The 13,285-nt window shown below is 38.9% G+C and overlaps 1 protein-coding gene across 1 annotated transcript in view; it reads left to right on the top strand.

Annotated features, from left to right (window-relative positions):
* LOC147571283 (EF-hand calcium-binding domain-containing protein 13-like) overlaps positions 1–13,285 on the top strand; it is a 136,013-nt gene that overhangs the window by 114,131 nt on the left and 8,597 nt on the right. The window contains 4 exon segments of the mRNA XM_086696454.1: positions 1,186–1,329; positions 4,056–4,118; positions 6,188–6,241; positions 9,774–9,878. Coding sequence (XP_086552580.1) covers positions 1,186–1,329; positions 4,056–4,118; positions 6,188–6,241; positions 9,774–9,878 — 366 coding nt within the window.

Below are 13,285 nucleotides of genomic sequence, written 5' to 3'. Positions count from 1 at the left end.
TGAACAAAATTCAGAAGGCCTAATTTAGGTAGCTACAAAAATGAAATTATTCCCTAGAGTGTAGGTGTTTAGGATGTGACCCAAATGGTATGTTTTTTCAACTGACAAAATATTTTGTCCTTAATCTCTGGTTTTCTGAATGGGATCTATAAAACTCTCCTAGGTATGTGGTTTATAAGCAAAATCTCTTACAGGATTAATGTTTATGATGTGATAGTGTTTATCATAATACGTTTAAAATGTGTTTTCTTACTTGAACAATTGAACCATGATACTTTCAGAAATGAATGTTACCTTTTTTTGGTATTGATAGCAGTGCTAACTAATCCTTCCATTATTTGGGGGACTTTTTGTATGTATGTGTTGGATATATCCGAGTATCCACTGAATGAAAAAAATTAAGAATAGTCACATCAAACTATGGCTGGTTATCTAATTTTTGGCAAGAGAATTGCTAGAATTACTTTTATGCTTAGTTATCCTAGCTTTAATGGAATTCCCAGCCTCTGATATGCCAGAGATGAGTATAAGCGGATGTCCTGAGATTCCTTTATATGTAATCATTCCTCAATCTCAAATTAAATATTTACAATGCCCTGTTTAGCCTAGCGCCTAAACATTCTATGAAATCAGATAGCCTGCACTTCACACTTGGCTTTACATTTAATAACTGTGTATGCTTAGACAGACTAGCCTCTCTAAGGCTAGGTTTCCTTATCTGTTAAATAAGGGAAATATTGGTAACAACCTCACAGAATCTTTGTATTAAAATGGGATGGTGGAGGGGTGCCTGGGTGGCTCAGTCAGTTAAGCATCCGACTTCAGCTCAGGTCATGATCTCGCGGTCTGTGGGTTCAAGCCCCGCCTAGGGCTCTGTGCTGACAGCTCAGGGCCTGGAGCCTGCTTTAGATTCTGCGTCTCCTTCTCTCTCAGCCCCTCCCCCACTCCCACCCTGTCTCTGTCTCTCTCAAAAGTAAATAAACATTCTAAAAATTTTTTTAAACGATAAAATGGGATGGTGTGTATAAAGCACTCAGCATAGTGCTTAGCAAGCACTAAGCTGAATACTTAATAAGTGGTAGAAGTAGCAGTAGTAGTACTACTAGTAGTAATTATTGTCACTCAGGACCCACTGAATATTGCATATTTTTTAACTTCATGTATTGCATATTTTTTTGAATATAGAAAAAGAAGGCCCCTTGAAAACTTTGGCCGCCATTAGGAAAAATGAGGTCACTCCTGATGATCTAGACTCCATGATGAAAAATATAGGAGTTCCATTACCCCAAGATGCGATTCAAAGATCCCGGAAGAATGTGGCTATCACGGGTGAGTATTTAACATTTCTAGGTATCCTTTATCTTAGCTGACATGCATGTGTTTGAACTTTTCAAGAATCCTTAAAGCGTTTATCCACTTCATGGATTATCCGAGCTCTTTTCTACCAACTACCCACTTGGGTTCTACTTATTTTAAGTAGCATCATACAGAGGAGGATCTATACGGTAGGAGGGTATGTGTCTGAATGATACGCATGAGTCTGTCTTTTTGATGGAATCTACAAAATATCAAACGTTTTTCAGTATAGCAATTACAGTTGCCAATCTCTGTTCATATTCCTTGTTCTCTGACATGCATTTTTTCTTTCAGAAGATGGGAAAGTGAATTTAGAAGGGTTCATTGGCAATTTAGTCAGTTCAGGATTTTCATTTCTACCTGAAAGTAAGAATTTTCAGTTGAATGGAGATAGCTAATGATATGTAGGTTATAGATCTCTTGGGAAAACCCTAGCTAGATTTTGAGATGGTCTTAAACTGATTTACCACTGGCATAATTTTCTAGTATCTTTACTCCACACATGTCAAATGTGTATGTAGCACATGAGAACATGCCCTTTAGAGAGTTCTAGTTACCTCTTCTGCCTAGTCTGAGACCAGAGTCTTGACTGCAGTTATCTTTCCACTAAGGACCTTGTGAAGAAAAAAAATCACATTAATTAAAATGACTAAACCAGCACTTAGAATTACACTGTTTGCAAGTTACTCTACTTTAACTCAAGTGTAATTGTGTGAGACATATGAGTATGATAAATAGTGGGTTCCTGATATTGATTTACAATAATTCTTCTTTAAGAAATGAGTGAAAATCTTTGTTACTGTTAGGAGAATTTTTCTTCAGGTTTGTTTTTTTTCTTTTGTTATTTCAACGTTGTTTTCTTCGGTTATTTCTTTGTATGAGCTCCATGTTTTTGCCCCTAGTTTCTCTTTATACACTAATTCAAAGTTTAATTTTAGCACAATGTTTGTCAATTACAATGTTAAGGACCCTTTTCTTCTTTTGGTTTGCATAGTATTTCTGTAACCTTAAGCCTCTGAATTCTCTGATAAGCTGCCCTTTCTTGCCAGATGGTGCTGAAAAGGAAGGAATGATTTACATTTTGCACATTTAAGTGAGAAGAATATCTCTGACACCAAGCCAAAATTATACACACATTCAAACCACTTCATATTGTCCATTTTTAAGTGCCCTCTATGGTTGCAGAAATTCAAGGTTTACTTCTTTGACCATTTCCACCTACTTTTGGATAAGCACATATATGTAGCTTTGATAAGCAAAAAAATATTTATGGAGAGATGTTTTGTAGAAATGCCTGGGATCCATACCTGAGCTGAGATCAAGAGTCGGATGCTTAATTGATTGAGCCACCCAGGCGTCCCTAGAAATGCCTTTTTTGAGACAACTTCCTGATAGTATATATCAACTGCTTTTGGGAACTGGTGTTAAAAATAGCCATATCAAGAGTGTCACTATATCGTCAGAAGATGTTGCCCATTAGATTATTTAGTGATGAAAAGTGTCTTGAACTTTAGATGATTGATTGATTGATTGATTGATTGATTTTTTAGAGAGAGACAGGGCACGTGTGCTCACCAGCAGGGGAGGGGCTGAGGGAGAGGGAGAAAGAATCTTAAGTAGGCTCCATCGTGAAGCCTGATGTGGCTCTCCATCCCACAATTGACCATGAGATCCTGATCTGAGCTGAAATCAAGAGCTGGATGCTTAACTGACTGAGACACCCAGGCACTCCTTGAAATTTAATATCAGAAAAAAAAATTCTCTCTTCCAAAGACCAGTGTGCTTCTTTGTGTAGGTAATAACCTGAGTTCCCTTTTATGCCTTAGCTTCCAAAAAGTTTCAGATCTAAACTTAATATTTAAGCACTATTAACCATGTTGGCCTTGTTTGTTATTTACTACCTTTTTCTCATGTGTTTTTGATGCTCACATTTCTCATTATGATTGTTGTATTTTCTATTTCTCCATGAAATGTTGTCAGTTCTGTTATATACTTTCTAGACTCTCTAATTTGGCTCATCTGCATTTATGATTGTTATATCTTCCTGATGAATTGGCTGGCAGAGAATACCGAATGTATCATATTGGAAGAGAAATCACTTTTTCCTCTGAGTACAAGCTGAAAATTGATTCCTCATTCTATGGCTACATGACTCTTTATTTACCACATTTTTTTAATGTTTATTTATTTTTTTGAGACAGAGAGAGACAGAGCATGAACGGGGGAGGGTCAGAGAGACAGGGAGACACAGAATCCGAAGCGGGCTCCAGGCTCTGAGCTGTGAGCACAGAGCCCGACACAGGGCTCGAACTAACAGACCGTGAGATCATGGCCTGAGCCGAAGTCGGACGCTCAGCCGACTGAGCCACCCAGGTGCCCCTACCACATTTTACATACTGGCTCCTAACTGTTCCCTCAACATCAGCCAGTAACACTTCTTGTCTAATATCATATGGGCTGTACTGGGTTAAATGTTCCTGTGCTTATAGCCATATTCTCTTTAAAATGATCAAAAGAACATGTTTCTATTTCTGATAGAATAACTGAAAGTGTGCATCTGAATACATGTCAAAAGACTCTTCTTTTCACACTGAAATGGAATATAGCGATGTGAAGATAATAGGAAGTATTTTTCTGAAATTGAAAATTATTAGCATTTCCCATTCTCATAGCTTTTACCGCTTCTATTTTTCTCCTAGGAAGTAAGGTTGATGACAGCAACTTAGACACTTTTCTAGGAAACATGAAGATGGAGATGTCAGGTAAAGAGTTTTGTAAGATTCTGAAGCACCTGTCAGTGGAAGGGGACATAGACATAGACATGGTTCACATGGTTCTATGTTGTGAGAAGTCTTTTTATTAATGTAAACTTCTTAGATATAAAATTCTTATAGAAAGAACCATAGAAAATGATAAAAATAAAAAAAAAGTTACCTTAAGTGTTATGCTTTAGGCTCTCCTCCTTGAGAATAAATGTTATGGTTTCCAAAAGTTCCATTTGGGAGGTGTGGAAGAAAGATGGAAATGTATTTGCTATGTTATGTTAGTACTTTAGATCCAAACTTACGTTTCTAGGAATACTTTGGCAACCTTTCCTCTGTATCACTGATTCAAAAAGCATCATTAAGATCCCACAATATTCTTTTTATTATTTAAAAAAAATTTTTAATGTTTTCTATTTTTGAGAGAGAGAGAGAGAGACAGAGCATGAGCGGGGAAGGAACAGAAAGAGAGGGAGACACAGAATCCAAAGCAGGCTCCAGGCTCTGAGCCGTCAGCACCGAGCCCGACGAAGGGCTCGGACTTTAGGAGCGGGGTAGCATCCTAAACTGCCACCGTTACCATGTATACCCAGTCCAATCCACCACGAAAGGCCTAGCACACAACATTCTGCTCTTTAAACTTTTTTTTTTCAATTTTTCCTCCTTTCTCCTTTTAAAATGCTATTCTGCACTTTGAAAACAGAATCAAGACATGATAAAGAATCAGCTTCCGAAGAAAAGGATTTCTATAGAATAAATACAGCTGTATTACACTGCTATTAAATAGCTCAATGCAGGAAAAAATTTACAAGATACAAGTTTGTTTGTTTTTTACAATATTAAAAGGCAGGAGTTTCAACTTTATAAATCTAAGAACATTTTATGCATAGGGTAACGTGCATTACTGTCATTTAAAGAAACACTGACAAATCCTTTAACTTGCAAATCTGATGAAAAAATATCAAAATGTTGAAAGTTGTGGAACAACCTAACCATTAAGCAATTTATCTACTATTTTTATATGATTACAAAATGTGAGGAGCACCTGCGTGGCTCAGCCGGTTTAGTGTCCGACTTCAGCTCAGTTCCTGACCTGGCGGTCGGTGAGTTTGAGCCCCGCTTCGGGCTCTGTGCTGACAGCTCAGAGCCTGGAGCCTACTTTGGATTCTGTGTCTCCCTCTCTCTCTGCCCCTCCCCCTCTCACGCGCTGTCTCTCTGTCTCTCAAAAATGAATAAATGTTAAAAAAAAATCAAAATGTGATAAAAAGCCCTTATCTTGCCTCCCCCCTTTTGGTGATATGATCATACCTGAGACGGTCACAAGGTTGACCAAGGAGGGCGATGAGCAAGCAATGGGAACCACAGCTAGGACCAGACAGGGTTCCACAGGCAAGGGGAGCATGAAAGTGGAAGGGCCTAACTGACATCGACAGGGAACTGGATGTGAAGGAAACAGGACTAAATGAATCAGTCTGTAAAAATGGAATTATTTTTACATGAGATGACTGCTCATGTCCCAGACCCCCTAGTTTGCAGAGAAGTGGGAATAGAGGTGAGGTAGTCCTAACGTGGACTTTATAGACCAGGGCAGGTAATAAAAGCATTTTGAATGGCAATACTGGTGTGTAGGGTTATGTACCTGGTGGGGTGGAGCACAGAAAAGAATATGAAGGCACGGGCGGAGCGGGGGAAGAGAAGTACAGTTGTAGTAAAAATCATGGGAAATTGTTGATTTCTTATGCTCTGTTTCACAGTTAAGAATTTCATGTGTTTGAGGGGCGCTTGGGTGGCGCAGTCGGTTAAGCGTCCGACTTCAGCCAGGTCACGATCTCGCGGTCCGGGAGTTCGAGCCCCGCGTCGGGCTCTGGGCTGATGGCTCAGAGCCTGGAGCCTGTTTCCGATTCTGTGTCTCCCTCTCTCTCTGCCCCTCCCCCGTTCATGCTCTGTCTCTCTCTGTCCCCAAAATAAATAAACGTTGGAAAAAAAAAAAAAAATTAAAAAAAAAAAAAAAAGAATTTCATGTGTTTGAATCTCATTATGATCTCTGTAATTTGTACCTCATTTTACAGCTGATGGAACAGTTGAACCTAATAAACTAATGAATAAAGCTGAAACCGTTACAGGTAAGAAGTTGATATAAAACTGAGAGAGCAATGCTTTAAACTTCTTTAAATGTTTTATTGATTTGCGAGGGGGGGAGGGGCAGAGAGATGGGGAGACACAGAATCAGAAGCAGGCTCCAAGCTCTGAGCTGTTAGCACAGAGCCCGATGCAGGGCTTGAACCCATGAACCATGAGATCATGACCTTAGCTGAAGTCAGACACTTAACCAACTGAGCCACCCAGGCACACCTGAGATAGTAATGCTTTTAAAACATATTTTTGCAACAGTATTCTTAGCAATATTTTTTAAATTATTGAAGTGTAGTTGACATACAACGTTATACTAGTTTCAGGTGTGCAATGTAGCCGTTCAATAATTATCTATTTAACTGCTCACCATGGTAAATGTCGTTACCATCTGTCATCATACAACGTTATTATATTACTGACTATATTCCCTATGCTGTACTTTTCATCTTTGTGACTCTGTTTACCTATTTCATGCATCCCCCCCCCCCCAACTCCCCTTTCCTCTGGCAACCAACAGTTTGTTCTCTGTATTTATGAATCTATGGTTTAAGAAAGTGCAACTGGGGGGAGAAATAGAGATAAAGATCTCTCTCTCTCTCTCTCTCTCAAAAAAAGGTTTAAGTGTTCTTGCTGCCTGCTGCACATCCCCGTCATCTCTACCCTCAACCCCTCTTTCTAATCAAACCTTGATAGGAGGTAAGATAGAAGAAAAACTCTAGATGTGTTGATGGGATGGGAGTGAGGGTATAGAAAAAACCAAGGAGACCTTTTGTCGTGCTTCCTATTTGGAACTCTGGGATGTCACCACCTCATTGGGTGTCCAGACAAGATGCCATTTTCACCAGAATAGATATTGTGGTATGGTGTTCTTAGGCAGAGGGAGGGCTGGAAACAGGCCGCCGCTTTGCCCCCTTTGGCTTTGTGTGGTATGAAGGATATCCAGTTTTCCCACGTACTCCCAGTAAGCAATGTAGAAGGTTTCTCAGAGATGGAGGTCAGTGGGTCTGCCATGGGACACCAAGTCAAAGGGAGAGGTGATCCCTCCAGAGGCTATGGAGTAGGCAGTATGGTCTCGGGACTAATAGAATACTTGACTGAGACACAGAGGACCTCATCACCAGTGAATGCTAGGGCTTAGCCAACCAAGTTAGTGAAGGAAGGACCAAAGAACCTTGACTTTGCTAAAAAACAAAACAACAACGACACAGACCACAACGACACAGACCACAAGTTTCTCAGGCCATCAACTTCAGCAGGAGATGTCAGGACTCATGAAATGGGCTGTCAGGGCTCATGAAATGTGGATTTTGTTGAAGAAGCTATCGAGAATCCAGAGGGCAACCCAAGGTCTGGCCGCCCTCCTTTACGGGCAGCAGGACCCCCAAGCTTTCCCTGATACTACGAGGAGGCCTCTCAGAGCGGACGTGCGGAAAGATTTGAAAAACTGAGAATTTCCCAAAATAAACTAGGTCAACCAAAAAGGAACTTTTTATATTAAACCGGAAGAAGCTAGGTTAACTCTATTTTTTAAGTTTTTGTTTAAATTCCAGTTAGTTAACATACAGTGTGATACCACTTTCAGATGTGAAACTGTTTCTCCGCCATCACCTGTTTCTCCTCCCCTCACCCACTCCCTTCAGGTAGTTAACAGACTTTTCCCCTCCTCTTCTTACCAAATAGGATACGGGAAGAAGGGGGAAAGGGAGCTTCCTTGTGTCATTTTTTTTTTTCCCTTTCAACCCTCTGGTTCACAGTAAAACGAAATGTTAGATTTTCAGGTTTGCTTTATAAAAAGTAGCTTTTGAAAATTAAAAAAAAACCCTCTTTCCTCTGAGTTATATAAATTCTATGGCTGAATAGGAAAAATTTTATGGAAGAAAAGGAATATGAAGAAGAAAAATACATGAGTACAATTTACAATGTCATACCTGTTCCACATGTTTCAACATGGCAGGATGTCACTCACAGCTGCTTCAAGGGGAAAAGATTTTGACCTAACTTTTATATTATTATGGAGATAGGTATTCCAGATGTATAAGCCAAATGAGAAAAGTGCTTCTTTATGAAACTTAAGCAGTTCTATGAATTCCACTTCTCTTTCTCTGTGATTTGAATTTTGCCTTGTCTTTAGCTAACAGGAAGCTGTATCATTGTGAAATCTTACCTTTCCAAGGTGAGATTGATGATGAATCAACAAACCACTCGCAATGGATCACTTATTGTCTTACTTCCTAATCGTGTGATAAAGAATCCTGATACTCTCCAACATATGGATTCAATATAATTGAAATTATTTTATCTTGGCAGGTTGTTTTCTTTGGGGCTTTTATATTGATCTTATTGATATGAATTTTAACAAATTTTCCAAGACAAGAGACAGAATTTATTACTGCAGGTTAATTGTGAAATGCAGAATAAGAATGTAATTATTCTGTGATTTTGGTTAGCACAGGCAATGAATCTAGTTAGAGCTAAAAAAAAAAAAAAAAAAAAGGAAGCCAATGCTACTTTGGCTTAGATGTAGTTATTAAAATGTATCACGCGGGGCGCCTGGGTGGCTCAGTTGGTTAGGTGACCGACTTCAGCTCAGGTCATGATCTCCCTGTTCGTGGGTTCGAGCCCCACGTTGGGCTCTGTGCTGAATGCTTGCCTGCTTCAGATTCTGTGTCTCCTTCGCTCTCTGCCCCTCCCCCGCTTTGCTCTGTCTCGCTCTGTCTCGCTCTGTCTCTAAAAAATAAATAAATGTAAAAAAAAATTTAAAACAAAACGTATCAAACGTCTGCTACATACCTGACAGAATTCTAGATCTTTTCATAAGTGTTATTTTATCTTCACAGAAGCTCTGCAAGATAGTCTCATCTTTGTTTCATACAACAGAAAACTAGGACTCAAAGTTAGGTTATTTACCTAAGTTCCAGTAGATAATAAATAGTAGAGAACAATATTCAACCCTTGTGTTCTTACTCCAACCATGGTGATGTTCTCGTTTCACTGGAACTGCCCATTTATTTTTCTTAAAAATGTTTAACATTTATTTTCTTTTGAGAGACAGAGACAGAGCATGAGTGGGGGAGAGGCAGAGAGAGAGAGAGAGAGAGAGAGAGAGAGAGAGAGAGAGACATACAGACAGACAGACAGAATCTGAAGCAGGCTCCAGGCTCTGAGCCGTCAGCACAGAACTAGATGTGGGTCTTGAACCCAGGAACTGTGAGATCATGACCTGAGCTGAAGTCGGACACTTAACTGACGGAGCCACCCAGGCGCCCCCTGCCTGTTTCTATCATAAAAATTATACACTGGAAACTAATTCTGTTCCTTTAGAAGTTTATGGTGTATATGGTTATTTTTCCAAAAAGGTTTAAGAGAAGTGAGCTTAATTCTAACCGTATTGAAGCCCTGCCGTAAACTGAAACATGTTCCATGGATCTTGCATATTTCTGCCAAGTCTATAATGAATGGGTAAAATATATGGAACATTTCAGCATTAGTAGGAATTTTCATATTTTTTTCTCTTTCCCTGAGGAGAGACAGTAGCTGTCAGAGACCTGGACGAGATACTAGGGAACATGGGCTTTGAACTCGCCAAAGAAGATTCTGGAGAGATGAAAAGAAAACTTCCACTTTATGGTGACTCATTTTAGATATAAAAAGTCTTTCAGGAAAATTTGGTCTCGAGGGTCTATGTAAGCGTTATTCTGAAACCAGATTAATTTTGTGATGTAAAATGTAGGGAAAAATGTAGTTCTAGAACAAGAACTAATCCTGTCTTCCATTTTCTGAATGTATATAGAACACAAAGCACTTGACTAGACTGATTCCAAGACCATCTTTCACATCTGGGAATGTTGAGGAAGCACAGTTAAACGATGGGAAAGGAAATAAATGCAAGCCCACTGTGTACCCTTCCCACATTCCCCATCATCCCTCTCTTCGGACACAGCCCCATAATACCACTGAAAGTTCTCTCCGGGCACCAGTAACCTGCCATTTGCTAGTTGCATTAGACATTATTCACTTTTCATTGGAGCTTTCTACGGTCTTTTGTATTGGTGATAATCCTCACCTTCTTGAAATTATTCTCCTTTGGCTTCTGTGTTTTTTTCCTCCTAACCTGGATCTTCTCATTTTTTGATTTTCATTTTGCATACTCTACCTGGGTAATCTCATCACTGTCTTTTGTTCAACCTATCATCTACATGCTTATGACTGTAAATCTGTGTTTCTATACAGCTTCAGACTGGTGTATCCAAATGCCTGCTAGACATTTCTACTTGGATATTCCATGGGATGCTTCTTTTTCCCAACTGAACTGAATTTAGAATTTAGAACTGAATTCAGTATTTTCCTGTCCAGTCTCCTAGTCCTGTATTCTCAATCTCATTTGTGCTCTCCCTATCCATCTATTCACCTAAGCTAGATATATGGAATTCATTTTTGATTCCCCCAATTCCTGTCAACCACTATCTGGATTATCTGTCACCTAATTTTGTAAGTTTTACCTTTATATAAACCTAAATTTAAAAATTACTGCACGCAGATGGGTAGATGGATGGATATGTGACAAGCCAAGTATAGTAAAATGTTAAATAGTAGAATCAGATGGTGGGCATATGGGTGTTTATTGCACAGTTCCTTCAACTTTGCTATATGTTTACAAATTTTCATAATAAACCATTGGAAAAAATCCCATAGGTAAATGCATCAGCTTCTCTCACTCCCTGCTACCACTGCCCTATTTTAGGTCCTTTCATTCCTGACTTCAGCTACTACAACGGCTTCCACAAAATATTAGACGTTAGAGTGATCCATATAAGATGCAAATCTGATGACATTCTGCACCAATTTAAAATCCTTTAATGGCTTTCAGTTAGGTACTTGGGATTGTCTCAAGTCCTTTTTATGGCAAACAAGCTCTTTCATTATCTGGGTTGGCCTTATCTGTTCAATCTAGTATTTTACCCTCACTAACATTGAACTTTTATTCCAAGCATACATATATCATGCTTTTTGTCGCATCTTTGTTTTGTTTATACTTTCCCCGCTATTCAGAGGGTTTCCCCTTCCCCTTTGTTTGACCTACTCCTCACCATTGCTTATTAGAGTTGAGGGCACTTTTTCTAGTAAGTTCTTTAAATACCCAGGCTCCATTAGATGTCTCTTCTCTGTGTTTCCACAATAACTGCATACATTTTTCATTATAATTGCCACATTGTGTAAATGTATGTTTATTTGCCTGTCTTGTCACTTTAATGTGACCTTAGAATAGAAAAGGTTATTCTGTATCTAGTACGTAGCAGAGTGTCTGGCCTATAAGTAAGCACCCTATAAATGTTGAGTGAGAGATGATAGAGTAAATGAGCGAAAAAGTGAATGATTCCTAAGGAAAACAAAAACTGCCTTTGGTCAGGCCACTAATACTTACTTCTAGTACATTGTAATCATTTGCAGCAATTCTGAGCAACAGGGAGAATCAGAGTATATTAGCAATGAACCAGAGATGAAAATAGACTTTTCTTCACTAGAGACTCATACTTAAGAGTCATAGCATTACCAGAATTGAGGGCCTTTAGAGAATTAACTTGCATGGATGGTATTTTCTATCCTGTTTATAAGGACTAAAAGAGCTGAGTAAAAGCATATTTTTCCATGGGCCAGACTTTATGGTTCAAGGGTCAAAGGCCAGCTTACTAAAATAGAATCAATGTCTTGGGGCACCTGGGTGGCTCAGTCGGTTAAGCGTCCGACTTCAGCTCAGGTCGTGATCTCACAGTCTGTGAGTTCGAGCCCTGCGTCAGGCTCTGTGCTGACAGCTCAGAACCTGGAGCCTGCTTTGGATTCTGTGTCTCCCTCTCTCTTTGCCCCTCCCCTGCTCCTACTCTGTCTCTCTCTGTCTCAAAGAAAAATAAATTAAAACATTAAAAAAATTTAAAAAAGTAAAATAGAATCAATGTCATAAAACTAAGAATTAAGCAATTCAAGTGAGCCCAAATGGTGATGTGGAATAATGAAATGTAGCTTATTTCTGGTTTCTTATTTTATAATTTTTTAAAGAACCTGCTTTGTATCTCCATTATGTCTTATTTTTTAGCTAAAGGGAAGACTGATCTAAAAACATTGATAGATTCAGTACAAGTTATTACAGGTCAGTGAGAAATTACTATAAATATGAGATCCCAAGTCTACACTAAATTATATTTTTTCCTGTGATAAAGATTTTACTGAAGTATGAAACACGTAATTACTACATTGTGTAATGTGTCCAGCTTAAGAATTATTACCAAGTGAACATACATCTTTATCTATCACCTGGATGAAGGAATACATTATCAATAATACAGAAGAGCCACTATACCACTTCACAGTCATGTCCTCTGGACTCTCTGGAGGTAACTGCAGCCTGTATTCTAGGACCACAGATTAGTTTCACCCGCTTTTGAAATTTGTATAAATGCAGTCATCTGATCTGTGTTCCATGATGTCTGACTTCTTTCATGTAACATTGTATTACATCTTATTCTCTGAGATTTGTCCACATTGTTGCATGTAGCGGCAGTTTGTTAGTTTTCATTGCTGCATATTGTACAGTCAAATTATAGTCAAGGAGATCTTTAGAGAATGTGCGGTAGTAGGTAAAATGATTTCTGACTAGCTCGTTGTACCTGAATTGCCGTGCGATATTCCACTGGGTCAGTATACCACAAGATATGTATCCAGTCTACCATCACAGGACATTTCTAGTGTGGAGCAGTTATGAAGAACATATTGCTATGAATATTCTTGTATATGCCTTTTGGTGAACATATGTGCACAATTCTAGGCCATCCACCTAGAAATGAAATTTCTTTGTTGTAAGATGGGATTGTGTGTACTTGAGTAGATATTGTCAATCCATTTTCTAAAGCAGTTGTACCATTTGACACATCAACAATTGCTTTACATCCTTGCTAATACTTGGTATTATCTCTCTTCTCCATTGTAGCCATTCTGGTGAGCATGCTGTGGTATCCCACTGTTATTTTTGGATTTCCCTAATG

The sequence above is a fragment of the Puma concolor genome, unplaced genomic scaffold (genome assembly GCF_028749965.1).
Source record: "Puma concolor isolate L17-30 unplaced genomic scaffold, mPumCon1.1.hap2 unalloc_scaffold_31, whole genome shotgun sequence".
In the NCBI taxonomy this organism is placed as follows: Eukaryota; Metazoa; Chordata; class Mammalia; order Carnivora; family Felidae; genus Puma; species Puma concolor.
This window is presented reverse-complemented; position numbering and strand designations above follow the sequence as displayed.